Source organism: Oncorhynchus masou, chromosome 6 (assembly GCF_036934945.1).
Source record: "Oncorhynchus masou masou isolate Uvic2021 chromosome 6, UVic_Omas_1.1, whole genome shotgun sequence".
NCBI lineage: Eukaryota > Metazoa > Chordata > Actinopteri > Salmoniformes > Salmonidae > Oncorhynchus > Oncorhynchus masou.
Window position 1 is genome coordinate 48,257,493 of NC_088217.1, and position 24,401 is coordinate 48,281,893.

The 24,401-nt window shown below is 40.9% G+C and overlaps 1 protein-coding gene across 1 annotated transcript in view; it reads right to left on the minus strand.

Annotated features, from left to right (window-relative positions):
• Positions 1-24,401, minus strand: part of cntn3b (contactin 3b) — a 70,111-nt gene that overhangs the window by 33,555 nt on the left and 12,155 nt on the right. Inside the window, exons 2-4 of the mRNA XM_064968900.1 lie at positions 17,485-17,621; positions 8,299-8,434; positions 2,917-3,092 (exon numbers count right to left, since the gene is read on the minus strand). Coding sequence (XP_064824972.1) covers positions 2,917-3,092; positions 8,299-8,434; positions 17,485-17,539 — 367 coding nt within the window. The 5' untranslated portion in view covers positions 17,540-17,621. The remainder of the gene's footprint in view (positions 1-2,916; positions 3,093-8,298; positions 8,435-17,484; positions 17,622-24,401) is intronic.

Sequence of the window (24,401 nt, forward strand, 5' to 3'; positions counted from 1 at the left end):
AAATGACAGTTGAATTGTGTAGACAGGAAATGAGTGCGGTAAGCCATCCCTGTCTATGGAAGAGTCTTGATTATGAAGAAAATCTAGCCGTGTATGCAGCAATCCCCATCTATCTCCAAGACCTCCCCTGAGCATTCAAATAGACAATAAATGTCAAGCAGTTCCCTCCTCACCCAGGCCCCACAAGTGAGATTCATTATCCAGCCCATAAGGGTAATGGCAGTCCATCTCTTAAGAGGAAGGAAATGCTCTCTATTCCTGGGACGTGATCAATGATCAGTGAGAGGTGTCTCTCTACACCATCTATTGGTCTGCTCTCTATGTGGTAGAGAGCCACACCAAAGCTTCATATTCACCAGTGGAGGCTGTTGAGGGGAGGACGGCTCATAATAATGGCTGGAATGGAGATTATGGAATGGCATCAAACCGTGTATTTGATGCATTTGATACCATTCTACCTATTCCGCTCCAGCCATCAAATCAAATCAAATCAAATGTATTTGTCACATACACATGGTTAGCAGATGTTAATGCGAGTGTAGCGAAATGCTTGTGCTTCTTGTTCCGACAATGCAGTAATAACCAACGAGTAATCTAACTAACAATTCCAAAACTACTACCTTATATACACAAGTGTAAAGGGATAAAGAATATGTACATAAAGATATATGAATGAGTGATGGTACAGAGCGGCATAGGCAAGATGCAGTAGATGGTATCAAGTACAGTATATACATATGAGAAATGTAGTGTATGTAAACAAAGTGGAATAGTTTAAAGTGGCTAGTGATACATGTATTACATAAAGATGCAGTAGATGGTAGATGATATAGAGTACAGTATATACGTATACATATGAGATAAATGATGTAGGGTATGTAAACATTATATTAAGTAGCATTGTTTAAAGTGGCTAGTGATATATTTTACATCAATTCCCATCAATTCCCATTATTAAAGTGGCTGGAGTTGAGTCAGTGTGTTGGCAGCAGCCACTCAATGTTAGTGGTGGCTGTTTAACAGTCTAATGTCCTTGAGATAGAAGCTGTTTTTCAGTCTCTCGGTCCCAGCTTTGATGCACCTGTACTGACCTCGCCTTCTGGATGATAGCGGGGTGATTACTACAAGCCCGTCCTCCCCAATTAAGGTCCTCCCCAATTAAGGTGCCACCAACCTCCTGTGATATTCAGATCTCCCTCTCTAGAATACCAGACTAGCTGTTCAACCAAGTCTGATCTATCTGCAACGGCAAACAATTCCACAGTAAAAAAAATGATTGTGTCTGGTTTGCAAAGTGTAAGCTTTATTTGAGTAGGTTTCCTTTCAAGTCCAGATCACAGAGGCTTGCATAGATTGGCAAAGTATCAGTCAGTACCGAGGTTGCACAGACGCTGTCAAAGCTGGAAACACAGAGACTAATGAGAATCAATGGAGTTCAGAGGCAGTCAGAAGCTGCCTCACCCACTGTGGTTGTTGCATCTGACATTTCATTCGATTACCATTTCCCTTTAAAAAAATCTATTTGAAGCATACCGAGCAAGAAATCGGAATGCTAAAGACACAGAGGCCACAGACACACAACACAAGTGCACACACACACACACACACACACACACACACACACACACACACACACACACACACACACACACACACACACACACACACACACACACACACACACACACACACACACACACAAACGTACAATTGCAAGTGTAATACTCTTATTAAAACCAAGTATTGAGTTTATTCTTGTTAAAACCAAGTATTGAGTTTATTTGTTATAATTAATTGGTATTATATTTAAAAGGTGATTGAATTGCTCCCGAATTGTAATGTTGTTAATTGCATTTCTTTTGAAGAAATATTTATTTAATGTATAAGTGAATAGGTTGGTTTACTTTTAAGTTTAAGTTTTGACCAACAAGGTCACTTGATAAGCTGTGGCCAACGGGAGAATGGACCTGGTTAACGGGAGGCCTGGGAAAAAAGAGAGGGAGAGAGACGTTGAGAAAAGGATGAACATTACATTATGGCCGTTGGTGAAGAAGAATAATTAAAGAATACGATAAAAATAGAACAAAACCCATACCTACCGAGTTTGAAGGGAAAAAAACAATTTTATTTTAGAAGAGAGTTGTTATAATTTTGTTTCAGAAAGACTTAGTAAAGACTGAAGCTACGGTCTCATCGTGGAGGTATTTGACAGCCTTGAGGTTAGCCTAGCATCGTGTGAAACCGAGAGAGAATTGCTTGGGAAAGCTTAACAAGTTCATGTTCCCATGGGATATCGGTTACTGCTAAAGAGTACTGTCTGCATTGATAGCTGTGCTTGCTGTGGATCCTGTGAGGAAACCTGAAAGGAACTGCCATACTTCACTGAGGGAATATCTACGAGTAGTGAGTAACCACTGTGGGTTGCTTTGGGCCTTTATGTGTGTCGTCATGTTTTTTGAGCTCCAACGCGCACCAACGGGTTAAGCAAGCTTGAAATAATTTGGACATGGGTTGTGCACGACTCATTGGGGTTCATTATTTTGATGTGGTGCTTTGAAAATGTAATAATACACATTTTGAACCTTATGTGTGTTGCCTTGGTGGAGTCATTTACTGTTTCAATGTAATTGAATGCATGGGATAGCCTATCCTGATACAATAACAGAAACCTATAATAATTTCATCTGAAGTTATTACCCAAATTGTCATCACCCTAGATACTTTACAATAGGGACTCTTATTGGAGATGTCCTTCTCACCTAACATCCCATGCTGTTGAGATATTCTATGTAAGGTAATATCGTGAGAGTCAAATTGGAGCCTGGTGAGAGGGTTACACATGCATGCATGCACACAAACACACACAAACACACACCCCTCCCCTATAACGTGCTAGGGATAGCCCAGGTCACTTACATGCAAATTTCAGAGTGGCTCTGCGGCTGAGGATGGTCCCCCATGTGTTGAAGGCAGTGCACTGGTATATCCCTGTGTCTTGGTCCCTGTCCAGACGGTTAACGATCAGGTTGCCCCCAGACATGTGACGCCGGTAGTCACTCCCCAGATCAATGAGTGTTCCGTTAAGCGACCATCTGGAAAGACGTAAACACAATCAGCAGCCGGGCCTCTAGAGATGCACACTCACAAACATTTATCACATGGATCGATTTGATAAAGACAATTGATTCAAATGAAGATATGGGATATAATCACGCTGCAATTGTTGGTATTTTGAGCGTGAAACTTTTCATTGTGTATTGGGTTAGCTAGTTGCCTTTGAAACACTGTGTAGTCTATTTGTTAATATTGTACATAATTGTATTATGTAAAAAAAAATCGCATCTATCTTATAATACTGATCTAAAATACGTTGCATGTGAAGTTATGGGTTGAGCATAATAATTCCTATTTCCAACTTCTTTAAAAACATCCATCAGCAGCTAAGTTAAATGCCCAGATAGCATGAGGTCAAAGAATGCACAACATACAAATGTTTTGGACTATTTACTACTCTAATGATTTGTTGCAATAAACAATTTACAAAATGGGGAAATGATTTTTTGTTTTTCCAAAGTTAACAAAGCTGAGAGGCATGATAAGTATAGATTATTTTCCACTTAAGAATGCAAGAAATTAGGCATGATTCGGATAAGACTTGGAGCCAGCTAGCTTGAGCAATGCAATCTGGGACCGTGAAATGACAATTCAATGATGGGGGGGAATCAATATTTTTTTTTATTTTCAGAATACTAACGAGCAGGGAAAGTGGTGCTCCACACAGCCTTAAAACCAGCCATGACTTTCCCCAGACTCCCGTCTGACAGACTACAAAAGATATAGCTGTCTTTCATGTTGTCGCCTGCATTATTCATCTATCTCAGTGCGGCTTTCACTTAATCAAACTTATTTTGTCACCATTCCAGATACCAAAATAATTGTTTAAATGTTTGAAGTTATGTGATGAAACCTATGTTTCCTGGGCGCACAAATACAAACATTTCAAACAAGGCAATTTGATGCCATATTCAATCTCAATTCCCTTTAAAAGAGCATCTTGTTTATGCATGTTCCAAATGGCTGATATTATCCATCGTGTTATCGTATGTAAACCAGTGTTTCCCTCCGGATTGTTTTTCTAGCAGAGGTGACACTGCGTATACAGCCTAGCCGAAGGATCTGACGTGTAAAATAATAAAGGAGAGCGGGAGAGAGAGGGGGTTGGGTTGCTGGTTGTATTCGCAGCCACCCCAGCATATCTGAACTTAATGGGAGAGGACGGTAGGCAGGCTGAGCAGATCACACACCCCTGGAGCAGATGGCTGGGCTCTGCCTCTGCTGGGTGTGAGCGTGTCTACGCACGACACAGCCAGCCATCCCATCTAGCAGAAGCAGCAGAAGCAGCCGCAACACCTCGAACAGCAAGCCTCGGCTCCATTTGAACAGTGGGACAAGCTGTCAGAGACACCCCTCACCTGCCAACACTAAGTAGCCACCAGAAAAGGCCTGGTATGAATCGCCGCTGGGGATGAAGGCAAGGTGATAGAGCATCAAATACCAGTCACATACATAGCACCCATTCCATGAGAGTAGGAGTAAACAACGAGGGCAAACCACAATGCTGCTGTTGGTGTAAATTCACCCATAAGCAGATGTGGAGTTATTAAACCTGAACCAATATAACTGATATTCCACATTGTCCTCATAATAAATGATCACGCCACCAATTAAGGCCCATGCGGACATAACAATCCTTTACTATCAACTATGCAAACTATAATTATCCATGGGAGCCTAGTCATATTCTATTTGAGTCATCACCATCATCATCACCATCATCGTCATATGCAGTGATGTGTATCCTTCTCTCTAACAGTCAATAAAATGCTTCTTACCAGCTGTGAGGTTGTGAGCAAAACCCCAAATATGGTGTCAAAAACATGAAATAAGACAGCTGGCGCCAATTATATTGTATTGTGAGAGTATATGATTGTTGCAAACTGCATGCTCTGACCTGTATAGGAGTCTGTGCCCTCAAACCTGTTGCCAGCACAGGACTAATGAGGAACTGAATGAGCACTCCAACACCATGGAAATCTTTCTGCATTCTAAACAGTAGTGGTCTCATCTCCTTTTCATTGCCCCCTCAGGTCTTAACTCATCCACAGATGAGGACTCCAACTGAAGTGCTTCACAAAAATGGAAAAACAGCACTTCGAAAAAGCACAATTTCTCTGGGGCCATGGCATTAGTGGAGCCTTATAGAGTGAATGGAGGGAATTTAACACACCAGACAGTAGGGTTCCTAAACAACAACAAAGACTAATGGCTCCCTTATTTTCTCTGGCTGTCCTAGTCTGTTACAGCCTCCAGGCCATGGGCTGCTCATGGCATGGTCTGGATGAACTCTGGCCGACCTTGAGGTTCACATCAATGTTGCATGAGGCCTCTTCATCAAATACAGGCAGGGAATGGTGCCGCACTCAGCGCTGTCTCCAGCCACGCACCTCACCTGTTTTCCCCTGAGGACAAACACACACACAGCTAATATTGGCCCTTAAAAAAACACATTGCTGACCAGGAGAAAGAGGACCCTTGGTCTCAACCCGGAAGGTTGGCAGAGAATAAGACTAACAGGCTCATCAGATATTACTGAATATCATCATTGAACATGGTTGTATTTGAAATGGAAGAATTAATATTTCAGTAGTCTGAGACTTTGTCAGGACAGGAAATGCAAAGTTCTCTCCTCAGGCTCCATGCTGTGATAGCTTCCAGACTAAATGAGAAACTCAAATTGCCTAACGTGTCCTCGGAGCGCTATTACATAAATTAAGAGACGTGACAACATCTCCCAGATTTCACATTAGAGGGCAGGGAACATCACAAATAAATGATTGATGTCCATTGGTCACTATGTCCTTGGTTCTACAGTGCATTACAGTAAGTTCAGAACACACTGCCCAATGTAGTGTTCATTATGGGTCACTGTCAAGGAAGAAAATCAAATGTGACAACCATATTGAGAAAAACTAACCCTACTGTAACAGATCAAGTACTAATATCTTTAACATGCGCTGTGGTGTGGAGTGATGTCAAGTGTGGAGTTGTGTGGGACTGGTTATGAAAGATAAAGAAAAAAGACAGTACCAAAGAGCATTGTTTCAGTGATAGGAGATGGTTACTTTGACATGAATTGGAAAAAGTGAAGCTCTTGAAAAAAACTCACAAATCTTGTGATTCCAGTATAATTTCACTAGAAACTGACTGATGTTCGTTGATGCCTCCCTGTGGGAGATCAAAGCTTGTCCCTTTGCGGCTCTGAGGGACAGCTCGGGCAGCTCATTGAGGGCATTTGAGGTCCTGAGTTTTTTTTGCGTTTGGGAAATGTATTGCTAAACATTTCTGTTTCACTTTTAATCATCAAGACAAAAGTCCTCTCCTTGCCGGAGGGGACACAAGTCAAGAACAGTCAGTGTCAAACATACACTCTAGTGCAACCCAAATAAATCCACAAATGATCCCTTTACTTGCAGTGAGTCCAAGGACTAAACGATGCAGTGTCTTTAAAAGTATTCCCATAAACGTCAATCCCCTGCCATGGGAGTTTGTTTCAATAAAGTGATTCACTTCAATTCTACTCAGATATGTGCTCTGTATTCATGTGGTTTTAATACACTTATCTTACGTAAAATGGGTGCTTGAAGTCCAACTTTTCAATTTGATCGACTTGGTTCTATCCATTTCACAACGAAAGCTTGGATTGTCTTTAATTAGTCTTGGATTGGACTTTACAAATAACATTAATCGTGTGAAATAGCTCATTAGACACACTTAACTGGAGTGTTATTAGCCTGCATGAAAACAATCATAATATTTGGAATTGCTTATGCTGACTAATGTGTTATCCGTTCCAATACATCCAATATTAATCAAGAGAAAACATATCACTGTTACTTTACTAATGTAGGAAACTTTTGCGCAGCACTTTAAAAATCTAAAGAGGCTTCTACTTACAGCATTCGAGGGTTATTCCAATTTGTGGCACAGATGACTAGACCACATTTTATCACACATAATCATAACCCACGATCTATGCTTTCCCTGTGCACTTAAGTAAAAAAAAATAAAAAATGTTCAGTTTGATGGTGAGAACACGTCCACTCTGCTTCTTTTTCATAGTTAGTGCAAGTTGTAATGGTTCAGCTCATCCTTGGATCGCTCAGCTTGCACAACAAGTATAATGATACCCCCTGCTGCTGCTCTAAGACCCATGTTTTCAGCACATACGCATTAGAGGAAATGTAAGCATTTAACGGAATGTCACTCACAAGGTTATTACCTCTCTCGACAGCCTGCTGTGCATTTACATGATGCTGACCAAGCTACGAAACACAATCTACCACCAAACCAACGCGGGCTGCCATTTTCAGGCAGACTTACCACCGGGGGGAATAACCGGGGGGATATCAGAGAATCTAGAGTAGAATTAGTAACTGAAATCTCCCTACATTCCTAATGATTTCCTAAGCAGTGCAGCACATTATAAAACATTAGCTTCAATCCTAGAGCAACCTAAATAAAATCTGTAATAAAGATAACTAGACTCATATCTCCGAAGTATTTATAAGCTAATGGTTGTCTGACTTCCCATCTAAATCTAAATCATAGCTCAAAGCTTGAATTAGTTTACAGCTTTTAGTTTTTTTTTGGAATGAGCATACCATATGGATCAGTTTCTCTGTCTGGTTAAATGTCTGCGTACCCCTTTCCTGCAGTCAAATGACCCAGTGTCCTCATGAGTGGAATGTTATTAATATGTCTTAATTGAATCATTAATAAACATATTATACTTTTTTTAATGCAGAAAATCTGGTGTTTCTATGTCAAACGGGTTGTTATATTTCAGCATTCTGTGATATATATAAAGTGTAATATTGGGATGCAAACTCAAAATGGAATACATTTTAACTCCATATCTGACATCAGGTGTGTACTTTTGTTTCAAAGTAGATTTGTTTAAGACTACCAAGAAACACTATATGTAACCTTGATTTAGCCAACTGCAGTGAAAGGTGAATCTTGTTTCTTGGATGCTACAGTATCTCTACTGCTACTATGGTAAGCCCAATGTGTATCGCTCTTCACCAAATCAATATCAATCAATGCTCTCAATATCCTGTTTGATTGCCTTGAGAGAGAGCGACTGAATATTTGGTTAAACATCCATGTTAAATGGTAGCTAATGGCAGTTCCACACTGAATTGTGGAATTATAGTGTAGATTGGTGGACTTCTTTACCTGTACTGTGGGGTGGGGTTCCCCTCTGCCTCACATCTAATGGTAGCTTCCTGGTCAGGGAAGTTGATGGGGAGAATGAGGTCACTGGGCTCTGTCCTCCATCTTGGCCCTTGGAACAGGACATCTTGTGCATGAGCTGGAGAACAAAAGCAACACAGGCTGTAATACTCAGGCCTTTAACAATTGACATTTGTCAATGTGTGACATTTCAGTCATCGAACATGGAATTAATAAATTAGTCTGAACAAACAGGTAGACAGTGAAAACTTGTGAATCCTGACAAAAACTAGTGACAATTTAGCATTTTTAAAAATCATGTCTATGATTGCAACATGGTTATACACGGTACAACTGAGACAGGGCCATTCAAATATTTGATTTGGAATAGACATAAGGAAACCATTATTTGATTAAATAGTGTGCTACTAACCCAAATAATTATAATAGCTAATCCATGAAAAACTTAAATGTTGGCCTAACTATTCAATGTTGGCACAAATCTGAGCACTGCAAAAATCTTGGTGCGGTTGAAACGTTAGTCACATGATTGCACCTGTGGGAATCCAGCAAACCAGGAACATTCACAGGACATTAGCTAACATATACCTATTAAGTTCTTGTTAGGGTTTGAGACAACATTTTTGATCACCAAAAAAACAAAATTTTCCAAACAAAAATATCATTGGAATGCTCTGCTAACATTCACAAAAATGTTGTTCACAAAATCTGTAAAAACTACCACAGAACATTCTCTTAAGGTTAAGGTAATAACCCAATGTTCCAGTAATGTTCTTAGAACATACTGCCGTAACAAAATCAATTGACCCTTTGCTATGCCCAGCAACCCTTGGTTGCTGTTGCAAACCTGGCCAACATTTTTCCAGGAAGACCAATTCCCCATTCAACCATTGGCGGAATCCCCTCACAATAACCTCAAACTGTGTTTTTTCTTCTTCTTTTGAGACCAATGAAACTGTTTCTAATAAAAAATGAAATTGAACACAGATCAATCACCCTTTGCTAAATCAGGAAACTCTTGGGTATGTTGTGGTGGACTGTCATTACAATTGCTTCATGGGAACCTGGTTAAATCATGTTTGTAGTGTAGCTAGCCATTGTATGTCTGAATTAATTGTTAGCATGCAGTCAAAGCTATAACCACTTTTGGAACTATTGCACAAAAACCGTATCCTGATGTCGACAGCAGATGGGAGTTGAATTAATAACATTCCTAACTTAGCTAGCTAACATACAATTTTGAGAAAACAAACTATAATAAGTGGCTAGCTAGCTACATTTGGTGGTCAGAGACTGAGAGATAGCTAACCAGCTGAGCTGGCAAACAATGTAACAAAATTATATAATTTCGGAATCAAAAAAAATTATGCATCTCAGGAATCACATTAATAATTACACCTGGTGCATTGTTCAATTATTCATCCATTTAAACAGACGATTTAAACATGAGCTTGTCAGAGGTGTCGGACTCGACGACAATTGCTATCCATTGGAGCATTGCGATTGGTTGCCAAAACTTATGGGTGGGACTTAGCGACAAGTCAATTGAAGTGGCTAGGAGGAAACATTACAGGAACGTTCTGCTAATGTTGATGGATATGTATGTTATATTCAAAACACTCACGAAAAACAAGCAGGGAATATTCCTACAATGGTCTAATAAATTTTCCAGTGTGACGTTATGACATAATGACGTTCCAAAAATATTCCCTCAACATATTTCAGCAATTATGTCTGGATTCAATTAAATTGGTTCTGAGAAAACAGTACAGGAACGTTCTTTTAATGTACATGGAGACATCATCCAAAACATTCAAAACAACAGGGAACAGGGAACATTTCTGCATAACTCTCATGTGCACTACCGGTCAAAAGTTTTAGAACACCTATTCATTAAAGTTCTTCTTTATTTGTACTATTTTCCACATTGTAGAATAATAGTGAAGATAACAAAACTATGAAATAACAGATATGGAATCATGTAGTAACCAAAAAAGTGTCAACATTTGCTTTGATGACAGCTTTGCACACTCTTAGCATTCTCTCAACTAGCTTCATGAGGTAGTCACCTGGAATGCATTTCAATTAGCAGGTGTGCCTTGTTAAAAGTGAATTTGTGGAATTTATTTCCTTCTCAATGCATTTGAGTCAATCAGTTGTGTTGTGACATGGTAGGGGAGGTATACAGAAGATAGCCCTTTTTGGTAAAAGACCACGTCCATATTATGTCAAGAACAGCTCAAATAAGCAAAGAGAAACGACAGTCCATCAATACTTTAAGACATGAAGGTCAGTCAATCTGGAAAAATGTAATACCATTTTACGTTTCTTCAAGTGCAGTCGCAAAAACCATCAAACACTATGATGAAACTGGCTCTCATGAGGACCCCCACAGGAATGCTGCAGGGGATAAGTTCATTAGCGTTACCAGCCTCAGAAATTGCAGCCCAAAATAAGTGCTTCACATAGTTCAAGTAACAGACACATCTCAACATCAACTGTTCAGAGGAGACTGTGTAAAGCAATCCTTCATGGTCAAATTGTTGCAAAGAAACCACTAGTAAAGTACACCAATAATAAGAAGAGACTTGCTAGGGCCAAGAAACACGAGCAATGGACATTAGACTGATGGAAATGTGTATTTTGGTCTGGAGTCCAAATTGGAAATATTTGGTTCCAACCTCCGTGTCTTTGTGAGATGCGGTGTGGGTGAACGGATGATCTCCGCATGTGTATTTCCCACCATAAAGCATGGAGGAGGAGGTGTTATGGTGTGGGGGTGCTTTGCTGGTGACACTGTCTGTGATTTATTTGGAATTCAAGGCACACTAAACCAGCATGACAACCATAGCATTCTGCAGTGATACGCCATCCCATCTGGTTTGGGCTTAGTGGGACTATCATTTGTTTTTCAACAGGACAATGACCTGATATACCAAGAAGGAGAGTGATGGAGTGCTGCATCAGATGACCCGGCCTCCACAATCCCATGACCTCAACCAAATTGAGATGGTTTAGGATGAGTCAGACCGCAGAGTACAGGAAAATCAGCCAACAAGTGTTCAGCATATGTGGGAACTCCTTCAAGACTGTTGGAAAAGAATTCCAGGTGAAGCTGGTTGAGAGAATGCCAAGAGTGTTTAAAGCTGTCATCAAGGCAAAGGGGGGCTATTTGAAGAATCTCAAATATAAAATAGATTTTGATTTGTTTAACAGTTATTTGGTTACTACATGATTTCATGTGTTGTTTCATAGTTTTGATGTCTTCACTATTATTCTACAATGTAGAAAATACTACAAATAAATCAAATTCAGCTAATGTTGATATCAATGCACTAATACCTACACTACATGACCAACGTATGTGAACACCTGCTCGTCGAACATCTTATTCCAAAATCATGGGCATGAGTTGGTCCCCCCTTTGCTGCTATAACAGCCTCCACTCTTCTGGCCACTCTTCTGAAAAGGCTTTCCACTAGATTTTGGATCATTGCTGCGGTGACATGCTGCCACAAGATAATTAATGTTGTCGGGTACTGATGATGAACGATTAGGCTTGGCTCTCAGTCAAGTTCTTCCCCAACAATCTCAACAAACCATTTCTGTATGGACCTCGCTTTGTCCACGGGGGCATTGTCATGCTGAAACAGGAAAGAGCCTTCCCCAAACTGTTGCCACAAAGTTGGAAGCACAGAATCGTCTAGAATGTCATTGCTGTAGCGTTAAGATTTTCCTAAGGGGCCTAGCTCGACCCATGCAAAACAGCCCCAGACCATTATTCCTCCTCCACCAAACTTTACAGTGGCACTTTGCAATCAAGCAGGTAGCGTTCTCCTGGCATCCGCCAAACCCAAATTTGTTGGTTCGACTGCCAGATGGTGAAGCGTGTTTCATCACTCCAGAGAATGCTTTTCCAACTGTGGCGAGCTTTACACCGCTCCAGCCGACATTGCACATGGTGATCTTAAGCTTTTGTGCGGCTGCTCGGCCATGGAAACCCATTTCATGAAGCTCCCGACAAACAGTTGATGTGCTGACGCTGCTTCCAGAGGGAGTTTGGAACTCGGTAGTGAGTGTTGCAACCGACAGATGATTTTTACGTGCTACAGTACTCGGTGGGCCTGTTCTGTGAGCTTGTGTGGTCTACCACTTCGCGGCTGAGCTGTTGTTGCTCCTACATGTTTCCACTTCATAATAACAGCACTTACAGTCGACCGTGGAAGCTCTAGCAGGGCAGAAATTTCATTAACTAACTTGTTGGAAAGGTAGTATCCTATGATGGTGCCACGTTGAAAGTGACTGAAGACTTTAAGGCCATTCTACTGCCAATGTTTGTCTTTGGAGATTGCATGGCTGTGTGCTTGATTTTATGCACCAGTCAGCAACAGGTGTGGCTGGAAAAGCTAAATCCACTAATTTGAAGGGGTGTCCACATACTTTTGTATATATAGTGTATAGCAACAAACAAACATTTCTGTGAGACGCTTATAAAGTTATATTGTAATGTTATGACATGACGTTCCAATAATGTTCTAAAAACATACTTTAACAATAATGGATGTAGCTCTTAAAACATTGCGGCAACGATCCACTAATATTAATGTATAGTATTATACAAAGTTGTCAAACTTTGAAACAAATTTCAAACCTCTTAAATCATGATATTTTATTAGGGTATTGTTCAAACATGGTTTTAGATTTTTAAATAAAGAAAGGTCATTAATTAAGTGTTAACCTGTGATCTGCCATCTTCCAATCCAGTAGGCTGTGGATTCCACAAACTATGATTCAAAGTCCTTAAACGTAGATTCAAACTATGGCTTTATGTCTTTGTACATACTGTATGCACATCGATGTACATACATCTCACCACAATCTGTCAGGCAATAATTTGACATGATTTCTGAAATCAAGTTCATAGTGAAAATAAAAGGTAAAAACATTCCAACTTTACAGTGTGTCAGAAATAATGAAAACAAATTCCTCAACAGTAAGATAGCACTAACACATAAAATCAATCTCCATGGACTGTTCAAAACTGTTTGGAATACTTGCTGAGACCCTGAAAGCATACACCTATTGTAAATTGCATTATATGTAAATTCAAAGTCTGCTTTGCTGTGGTTGTCTTACGAGAGAGAGAGAGAGAGAAAAAAAAGAGAGAGAGAGAGAGAGAAAGAGAGAGAGAGAGAGAGAGAGAGAGAGAAAGAGAGAATGGATTTCTGTCCCAATCCCAGGTGACCACAAGGGCATAACGAGCCAGTGTAGCAAGAGGTTTGTTCTAAAATGCAGGCGCAGTTCCATCCCAAGGATCCTGATAATGATCTCTGACATGTCATACACAGGAATAGGAATGGAATCGCAGATGTCCCTGGAGGTGCAAATGCAGTAGGCTGCTCAAGGGATGGCTGAAGGGCAACAGTAGCCTACCGTATATGAAAAACTGCATTTTAATCAATTTAACCTTGTCACTATGAAATATAATACGGTTGCTTGCAAATACTGTGTGGGTGTCTCTATCAGTTTCTTATCAACAGCAAAAGAGAAGATTAGATCTAGGCTAATGCAATGTAATGCAATACACATTCTGTAGAATTGTGTAGTCAGTGCACAGTATGGTTCATTTCAGTTCATAACGTCAAGCAGAATCTAGAGAATATCCAAAGCACTTCAAAATGATGTAGGGAACACTGTAAGCATTAGATTTCCTGCATTTCCATATGAGACAAAAGAGACAACATAGCGCACACACATCAGTGTAATACTGTCGACTGTCGAATACTGTGCTATTTTGAGAGGTATTGCAGTACTGTTGCCTAAAAGGTATACCACCCAGCAAACTGGGAACATTCCTAGAACATTAGCTAAGATTCTCATTAAGTTATAGTTAGGGTTGTATCTAACACTAGGATGACAACATTAAGAGAATGTTTTTCAGACCAAATATTTGAATAAATGTATATATATATTTTAAATTAAATATCCTTGGAATGTTCTCCTAACATTCATTAAACTATTGTGCAGAACATCTGTAACAACAACCACAGAACATTACCCCATTAGGTTTCCAGGTAATGTAATAACACAATGTACCAGTAATGTTTTCCCAGCAAACCAAAAATGGTTCTGTGAAAGTTCTCGGAACATTCGTTAGCTCACAGCAAATGTTCTCATAACATACCTGTATATAAAAGATTTGTCTGATGTTGCAAGAACGTTCCTAAAACACATTTTATCTGTTCTTTAAAGGTTCCCAGAATGCTTCATTAGTTTGTGGGAGCAGTTTTGTGAGATCGTTGTGGGGACAAAAGAAAATGTGTAATTAAGGCTCAGGTATACTCTACTAAAAGAGAGGATGTCTTTATTTCATCCAGATTTATGAATCTAGAAAGACATGTAGAATTTAGACTAACTGTAGACTAACTGTAAAAAAAAATAAAATAAATAAAAACATTGTGTAAAAATGGACTGTTCAACTTTTTTAAAACGCACCCTGTCTTATTTTTCATGATCTGAAAAGCAAAAATGAACCTAGATCAGTACTCATAGTCTATATATGGGCCTAGGGGTACGCAGCATATAAAGAGTATGATGGTTAATAACCAAGTTACCAGTATTCCACTGGGTTAGTTATATCTAACATAGCAGAAAAGGAAGCATGGAACTCCTGTGTGACCATACTGCCATGGCTATATATTGTCAACATATGAAGTGTAAAAAATATGGTTGTGTTTCGATGATTAAATGCTGTTCAAATGTACTATGAATGAAATTAAAATGCCAAGTGTCTCTACAATACAGTCTTCAAATGCAAATTACCATTAAATCTGTAGTGAAACATAATGGGGATGTATTCCAATCTGCTTTTTTATGCTTTAATTTGCATACTGAGAATGTTGTGGTAATATTAGGTAAAACTTAAACGTAACATTTTCTAAGTGTACTTGTAATATTCTTTGTATATTGCGTGAATATCAATGGAATATTACGTCCCCTCCCCAATTTCATGATATCCAATTGGTAGTTACAGTCTCGTCCGATAGCTGCATCTCCCGTACGGACTCGGACGACGTGAAGGTCGAAAGCCATGTGTCCTCCGAAATACGACCCCGCCAAGCTGCAGTGCTTCTTGACATAAGGCTTGCTTAACCCGGAAGCCAACCGCACCAATGTGTAGGAGGAAACAACGTACACCTGGCAACTGTGTCAGTGTGCATTGCGCACAGCCTGCCACAGGAGACGCTAGAGCGCGAAGGGACATGGACAACCCGGCTGGCCAAACCCTCCCTTAACCCGGAAGACACTGGGCCAATTGTGCGCAGCCTCAAGGGTCTCCCAGTCGTAGCTGGCTGCGACACAGTCTGGGATCAAACCAGGATCTGGAGTGACGTAGCTAGCACTGCGCAGCAGTGCCTTAGACCGCTGTGCCATTCGGGAGGCCCTGGAATATGAAGCTAAACCTAAAACAAACATGTTATGAACGTCATAAAAATGGTTTTATTGAATTCTTACAAAAATTTTCTGTACAACCTAACTTAAACATTGTATCATCATTGTGTCATCACAACTGAGCATATTTTGTGTTTTGGAAACCTCTCTCTTGTAATGTACCCACACTTTCCCCACAACTTAATTACATGTTCTGGGAACCTTTAAAGAACTCAGGAAGGCTGTTCTGTCAACATTCTTGCAACATTAAAAGAATGTTTTCTGCACCCTGATACAAGCATTATCTGAATGTCAGCACAACCAGATAGTTTTTGTGTTTTGGGAACAAATCTGTTGTTATCGCCCCACAATGTTACCACAACCTAATGAAACATTCTGTGAACAGTTAAAGAACATACGAAATGTGTTCTGGGAACGTTTTTGTAATATCAGGTGAATGTTTTGCACCCTAAAATATTATCACTTTTATACAATGGGTTACTAACATATTTATTCATACTATTTCATCCTTCCACAAGATATAGTCCCGACACAAATCTAGGGTTGCAACACAAGCTGGCTGGTCACTCGTTCTTTCTGTTCGGTTGCCAGAGAAGCGACCTAGTCGTTCTGTCTTTTTGTTCTACATCTATGGACGTGACCCAGTCGTTGGTTCTAAAAGTTCCATTGCAATACTGGCTGGCATGCAACTGGACAGTTTTTGTGTTTTGGGAACATATATTATGTGATGTTCTCACAATTTTCCCACCAGACTGTTCCCACAACCTAATTAGACATTCTGGGAACCTTTAAAAGAACAGATAATCCGTGTTCTGGGAACATTCTTGTAACATCAGTTGAATGTTTTTGTACACTAACAAAACATTGTACAATCATCCACGCAACTGGACAGTTTTTGTGTTTTGGGAACATCTTTTGTGATGTCCCTACATTGTTCTCACCAGACTTTACCCACAACCTAATGAAACATTCTGGGAAACTTTAAAGAACAGATGAAATGTGTTTTAGTAATGTTCTTGCAACACCAGGCAAATGTTTTATAGGTCCAAAAGGCTCCTTAGCCGCTTCTACCCCCAAACCTAAGACTGCTGAACAATTAATCAAATGGACACCCGGACTATTTACATTGACCTCTGCTGCTACTCACTGTTTATTATCTATGCATAGTCACTTTACACCTACCTACATGTACATATTACCTCGACTAACCTGTACCCCCGCACATTGACTCGGTACCAGTACCCCCTGTATATAGCCTTTTTCTTGTTATTTTCTTGTGTTACTATTTTTTACTTTAGTTTATTTCGCAAATACTTTCTTAACTCTATTTCTTGAACTGCATTGTTGGTTAAGGGCTTGTGAGCAAGCATTTCACGGTAAGGTCTACACCTGTTGTATTCAGCGTGCGACAAATGCAATTTAATTTGATTTTATACAAACATTCTACAATCATCACCACAACTGGACAGTTTTTGTGTTATGAGAACTTTTGCCACGACCTAACAAATGTTCTGGGAACTTTCACAGAACCAATTTTGGTTTGCTGAGCAGTTTCTCGTTTGTAACAAAGAGAGCAATTAGGCCTAGTAACATTGTTACTTGCACAATGTTAATGTAAACATAAATCATCATTCGAATGAAAAATCATATTGGAGCTTGTAGTATTATAATAGTAAATACCTCTTCCTGAATAAAATGTGTAGTGAAACATCTTACCTGCAAGGCAACCAATGATTGATAGCAGCACAAGTTGTTTCCATAGTAACATCATCTTCCGTTGCCAAGGGCAAATAAGACTCTCATCCAATTGCTTGTGAATGGAATGTTCTCCCCTGAATACGAGAATCTTTGATCTGAGGGGAAAGTAATTAAACAAATAAGTAAAATAAGATATTTTGAGCCAAATATTACAAGCATTCAACATCAATACATGATTACAGTATTACAAAAGTTTCACTATTCATGTTCTTTCACAGTTTTTAGAAGGCTTGAAGTAAAAATTTAAATAAAAAAAACTCTGAAAGCAATGTAAATGAAATCCACTCACGAGACAACACATGCATATGATTTCAGGCATTAGGCAACGGTTGATTAATTATTTTATTAATTATACTGTATGCCTTTTGATGACTGCATGATGCCTAAATGTAATGGAAAATACAGCTGTTGACACATTGGGGGTAAGTAAGGACATAGAGTGCATAAAAAAAAATATATACACTAACTGTTCAAAAGTTTGGAGTCACTTAGAAATGTCCTTGTTTTTGCAAGAAAAGCACATTTTTGGTCCATTAAAATAACATCAACTTGATCAGAAATAAAGTGTAGACATTGTTAATACTGTAAATTACTATTGTAGCTGGAACCGGCTGATTTTTAATGGAATATCTACATAAACGTACAGAGGCCCATTAACAGCAACCATCACTCCACTGGCATGTTAAGTTAGCTAATCCAAGTTGATCATTTTAAAAGGCTAATTGATCATTAGAAAACCCTTTTGCAATTATGTTAGCACAGCTGAAAACTGTTGTCCTGATTAAAGAAGTAATACAACTGGCCTTCTTAAGATTAATTGAGTATCTGTAGCATCAGCATTTGTGGGTTCAATTACAAGGCTCAAAATGGCCAGAAACAAAGAACTTTCTTCTGAAACTTGTCAGTCTATTCTTGTTCTGAGAAATGAAGGCTATTCCATGAGAGAAATTGCCAAGAAACTGAAGATCTCATACAACTCTGTGTACTACTCTCTTCACAGAACAGAGCAAACTGTCTCTAACCAGAATAGAAAGAGGAGTGGGAGGCCCCGGTGCGCAACTGAGCAAGAGGACAAGTACATTAGAGTGTCTAGTTTGAGAAACAAGTGCCTCCAAAGTCCTCAACTGGCAGCTTCATTAAATAGTATCCGCAAAACACCAGTCTCAAGGTCAACAGTGAAGAGGCGACTCCGGGATGATGGACTTCTAGGCAGAGTTCCTCTGTCCATTGTCTGTGTTCTTTTGCTCAACGTAATCTTTTCTTTTTATTGGCCAGTCTGAGATATGGCTTTTTCTTTGCAACTCTACCTAGAAGGTCAGCATCCCGGAGTAGCCTCATCACTGTTGACGTTGAGACTGGTGTTTTGCGGTTGCTATTTAATGAAGCTGCCAGTTGAGGACTTGTGAGGCGTCTGTTTCTCAAACTAGACACTCTTGCCCAGTTGTACACATTTCAATACCAGGTATAGATGGAAAGCCAGTGATCACTATACCATCATCTGTGACAATGTCAAATGTTCACCATAAAACCTGGTCCAGACAAACTCTTCGGAAGATACTACATATCAAACATGGAAGAAGTTTGAATATTATTCAGCTGCAATGACTCACAGGTTCCCAACAGTACATATTCTATGGAACTACATCTTGGACAATGTTATGGAATAGTTACACAAAGAATTGCTAAGTGAGCTTGTTTTTTCATTACCAAACCATCATAGTAAATTTCCTGTCAACCTGAGCAACAAGCACAAATCTGCTACATCGGAGGAAAGAGGCAGGTTGGAAATAATTGACCTCAAAAGCTACTTTCCTATTAATAGGAACTGGCAGACAACCTAAATACATTTAGCAGTATACTAATATATAGCCTAATGTGCAGCACAACGCCCATACAATGAGAAAAGTTTAGAGTGCCTTCAGAAAGTATTCATACCCCTTGACTTATCGCACATTTTGTTGTGTTACAGCCTGAATTCAAAATTGATTCAATGGGTTCTCACCCATCTACACACAATATCCCATAATGACAAAGTGAAAAAATTATTTTAGAAGTGTTTGCAAATGTATTGAAAAATTAAATACAGAAATATATATTCACACCCCTGAGTCAATACTTTGTAGAAGCACCTTTGGAAGTGAACACAGCTGTGAGTCTTTCTGAGTAAGTCTCTAAGAGCTTTCCACACCTGGATCGTGCAATATTTGCCCATTATTCTTTTCAACATTCTTCAACCTCTGTCAAATTGGTTGTTGATCATTGCTAGACAACCATTTTCAGGTCTTGCTGTAGATTTTCATGTAGATTTAAATCAAAATTGTAACTCGACCACTCAGGAACATTCACTGTCTTCTTGGTAAGCAACTCCAGTGTAGATTTGGCCTTCTGTTTTAGCTTGTCCTGCTGAAAGGTGGATTTGTCTCCCTGTGTCTGGTGGAAAGTAGACTGAACCAGGTTTTCCTCTAGGATATTGCCCGTACTTAGCTCCATTCTGTTTATTTTTTTTATGCTGAAAAACTCCCCGGTCCTTAATGATTACAAGCATACCCATAGCTGTACCAATAGCTGCCATTTTTTGTGAGGCATTGGAAAACATCCATGGACTTTGTGCTTGAATCTGTGTTTGAGATTCCTGCCTCGACTAAGGAAGCTTACAGATTGTATTTGTGGGGTACATATAGCTCTGGGCGATATGGACCAAATATCATATAATTGTATTTTTATTTGGAATGGATGCTGTGACAGTATATTACGGTATTTTATGTTTTTTAATAATACAAGTAATACATTTGCTTCATGAGTAGTGTGTGACCCTAGGGTGGCAACACATACATTCAAAGTGATTTCAATGAGTATTTCTCCATTCTGATTGTTTTATACCATTCAAATTTAACAAAATATTATAATATGTATTTTCATCCATTTCTGCATGTCCTGCACTCATTCGAGATCATTTCCACACTGCCACGGAGGGCTACATGACATGGGCAAACAAGTTAGGCCTTATTTTTTTATCAAATTCTGATTTGACTTGCGATTTAGAGAAAAACACTTGGCTGAACTGTTGGAATTATGCAAATATAATGATAATTCTAATTATTCAGTTAGAATATAATAGTGGGCACTTTGAATACAGTGTTGTTTGACATGACAAAGAATGCAAATGCCAGGGAGGAGTTAGTGTGACAGGGTAAGAACCAAAGTGTTGATGAGTGATTCCTAGGTGACACTTTCATCTTTGGCTACACTGAATGTAGCTAACACAGTTTTATTTATCTGTTATTTTACCAGGTAAGTTTACTGAGAACACATTCTCATTTACAGCAACAACCTGGAGAATAGTTACAGGGGAGAGGACGGGGGAGCCAATTGGAAGTTGGGGATGATTAGGTGTCCATGATATGAGGGCCAGACTGAGAATTTATCCAGGACACCGGGGTTAACACCCCTACTCTTTTTTTAAAAATTGTATTTATTTTGTATTTTTATTGAATATCCGAAACAGACAATATACTTGCAGTGAAGCCGCCCAACAACTAAACCACACCAGTCATCCAACAGATTCCCATTCAGAGCGACACACAGAAGCATCCAGGGTCAATGCCCTTCTCAAGGGCACATTGACAGATCTCCCACCAGACCAAAAAATGTGAACCCGAACCCTCCAAGATCCCACCACAGTTCCCCAATAGCTGTCCCTCAACCATCCGAGACCCCTCCAACAGTACCCCCCAAGAAGAAAAAATATATACACTTCCATTCCCCACCCGCAAGAACCCCAAATGCACCAACAACCAAGAAATTGAACTGAAGAGAAAAAATAAAAAGACAAACTGTCACGAATCTCGCAGAGGATGGTGCCTCTTCCTGTTCGGGCGGGGCTCGGCGGTCGTCGTCTCCGGCCTATTAGCTGCCATCGATTCCCTTTCCGTTTGTTTTTGGTTATTGGTTAATTGGGTACACCTGTTTTGTATTAGGGTTTGTTTGTAGGGTATTTAAGGGCACTAGGCCCTCTGGGTATTTGTGCGGGCTTGTTTTTGTTACTCTGTGTTGGATGGTGTTATTTTGTTCATATCCTTATTCGCTGGACTATTTCTGTCCTATTGTTTGGACTGGCAACTAATATACACCCTGTGTGTTGGCATAACCATTTTTGTTGCGCTGGGGAATAAATTTGACAAAACGACTGAACCCTGCTCTCTGCGCCTGATTCCACCCACCACTCCGAGTTATCGTAACAGAAGCCCGCACCCTGAAAATGGAGTCAGCAGGAGCAGCGACCACCCCTCTCCCCACTATAGAGGAGCGCGCAGGACTTCGCGTTGGAGTTCAGGACCCTAGCTGCTGGTGCTGGGTGGAATGACAGGGCCCTGATGGACCATTACCGGTCTAGTCTCCGGGAGGACGTCCGCCGGGAGCTAGCTTGCAGGGACACAATTCTCTCCCTGGATGAACTAATAGACATGTCTATTCGATTGGACAACCTGCTAGCTGCCCGCGGGCGTTCAGAAGGGGTCCTGTTAATTCCACCTTCCAGCTCTCCCACTCCGATGGAGTTGGGAGGAGCTGCATCTAGGGGGATCAGAGGATGGGGCTCCTCCTGCTCCAATTGTGGACGGAGAGGACACACTTCGGACCGGTGCTGGAGGAGTTCCTCTGGGAGTCGAGATGGTCGGCGGAACACTCCTCGGCCACCCCAGGTGAGTAAGCACCAAACTCACCCAGAGCTCCCTGTTGGTCACATGTTTTTGTTAATTTTTTCCCTGCATTTTTCCCCTCTCTTCAGCATAAGGCGCTAGTCGATTCAGGCGCAGCTGGGAGTTTTATGGATCGCGGACTCGCCCGTAAATTGGGTATTCCGTTAGTGCAGATAGACCCACCTGTCCCCGTGCACTCCTTAGATAGCCGACCGTTAGGGTCAGGGCTGGTCAGGGAGGCCACGATTCCGCTGGACATGGTAACGCAGGGGAATCATAGGGAGAGGATCAGTTTCTACCTTATTGATTCACCTGGGTTTCCAGTGGTGTTGGGGGTTCCCTGGCTGGCTATTCACAATCCCCTTATTTCCTGGAAACAGGGGGCTCTTAAGGGGTGGTCAGACGAGTGTTCAGATAGGTGTATAGGAGTTTCCATCGGTGCCACGACGGTGGAGAGTCCAGACCAGGTTTCCACCGTGCGCATTCCTCCAGAATATGCCGATTTGGCTATCGCTTTTAGTAAGACGAGAGCGACCAAATTACCACCCCATCGACGGTGGGATTGCGTGATAAACCTCCTGGAGAACGCTGCACTTCCCCGGAGTCACGTGTACCCACTGTCACAGGAGGAGACGCTGGCTATGGAGACATATGTCACGGAAGCTCTGAGACAGGGGTACATTCGGCCCTCCATGTCACCCGTCTCCTCGAGTTTCTTTTTTGTGAGGAAAAAGGAGGGAGGTCTGCGTCCGTGCATTGATTATCGAGGTCTCAATTCGATCACAGTGGGTTTTAGTTATCCGCTATCTCTCATCGCTACGGCGGTGGAATCATTCCACGGAGCGCGTTTCTTCACAAAACTGGACCTCAGGAGCGCGTATAATCTGGTGCGTATTCGGGGAGGAGACGAGTGGAAAACAGCGTTTAGTACCACATCAGGCCACTATGAGTACCTTGTCATGCCGTATGGGTTGAAGAATGCTCCAGCCGTCTTCCAATCCTTTGTAGATGAGATTCTCAGGGACTTGCACGGGCAGGGTGTGGTAGTCTATATTGATGACATCTTGATTTATTCTACCACACGCGCCACGCATGTTTCCCTGGTGCGCAAGGTTCTTGGGCGACTGCTGGAGCATGACCTATACGTCAAGGCTGAGAAATGTGTTCTCCAAACCAGCCGTTTCCTTCCTGGGTTATCGCATTTCCAGTTCGGGGATGATGATGGAGTGTGACCGCTACTTTGCATACACAGTACGAGCTATTCTGAACTTGAGGCGCCGGGTGAGGGGCCTGCAGTACATCGTGGACTGGGAGGGGTACGGTCCGGAGGAGAGGTGCTGGGTACCGGGGAGGGACATTTTAGATCCTTCCCTCTTGAGGGATTTCCACCGCCTCCACCCGGATCGCCCTGCGCCTCGTCCTCCGGCCTCGAGGACGACCCGGAGGACGAGGCGCAGGGCGATCCGGGTGGAGGCGGTGGAAATCCCTCAAGAGGGAAGGATCTAAAATTTGACAAAACGACTGAACCCTGCTCTCTGCGCCTGATTCCACCCACCACTCCTAGTTATCGTTACACAAACGAAAAACGAAAAACAGCAAACAACGCAAAAAAAACAACAAAAACAACAAAAACACAAAGGACATCAAGGACAACTAAAATCCTAACAGCAATGCCAACTGTATATGTTTGAGGGCATGTCTGGCACTATTCTATGTGTGTGTCCATGTATGCATGTATTTGAATGAGACTGTGTGTATATATGCATGTGTACAAACACCTGCATGACATCAGCCTCAGGAAAACCGGCATTAGCATTAAGAACACTGCCCCTCAATGTCAGTCAAAACATACGTTTTACTGTTTTATTTTGACTTTTATTTTTGACTTCTATCTTTGACCATCAATCTATCTCCCGCACAGCAACTCCACTCCCACTTGTCTTCAATTCCACATCCCAAACCTCAGCTTCCCTCAGCCCATCCCACCTATCTCTGCTGGCCACCCTATTCAGATTTTTATGCAACATATATCTTTCAACTATGCTGTGATGTTAACATACAATTTCAATCTATCTAATCGAATAGAATCCACAGATTGTTGAGTAGAAGATAAATACTTTTACTAAGAGTATTAGTATATTAGTAATTGACTGACCCGGTCTCGCCAGATCTCCTAAC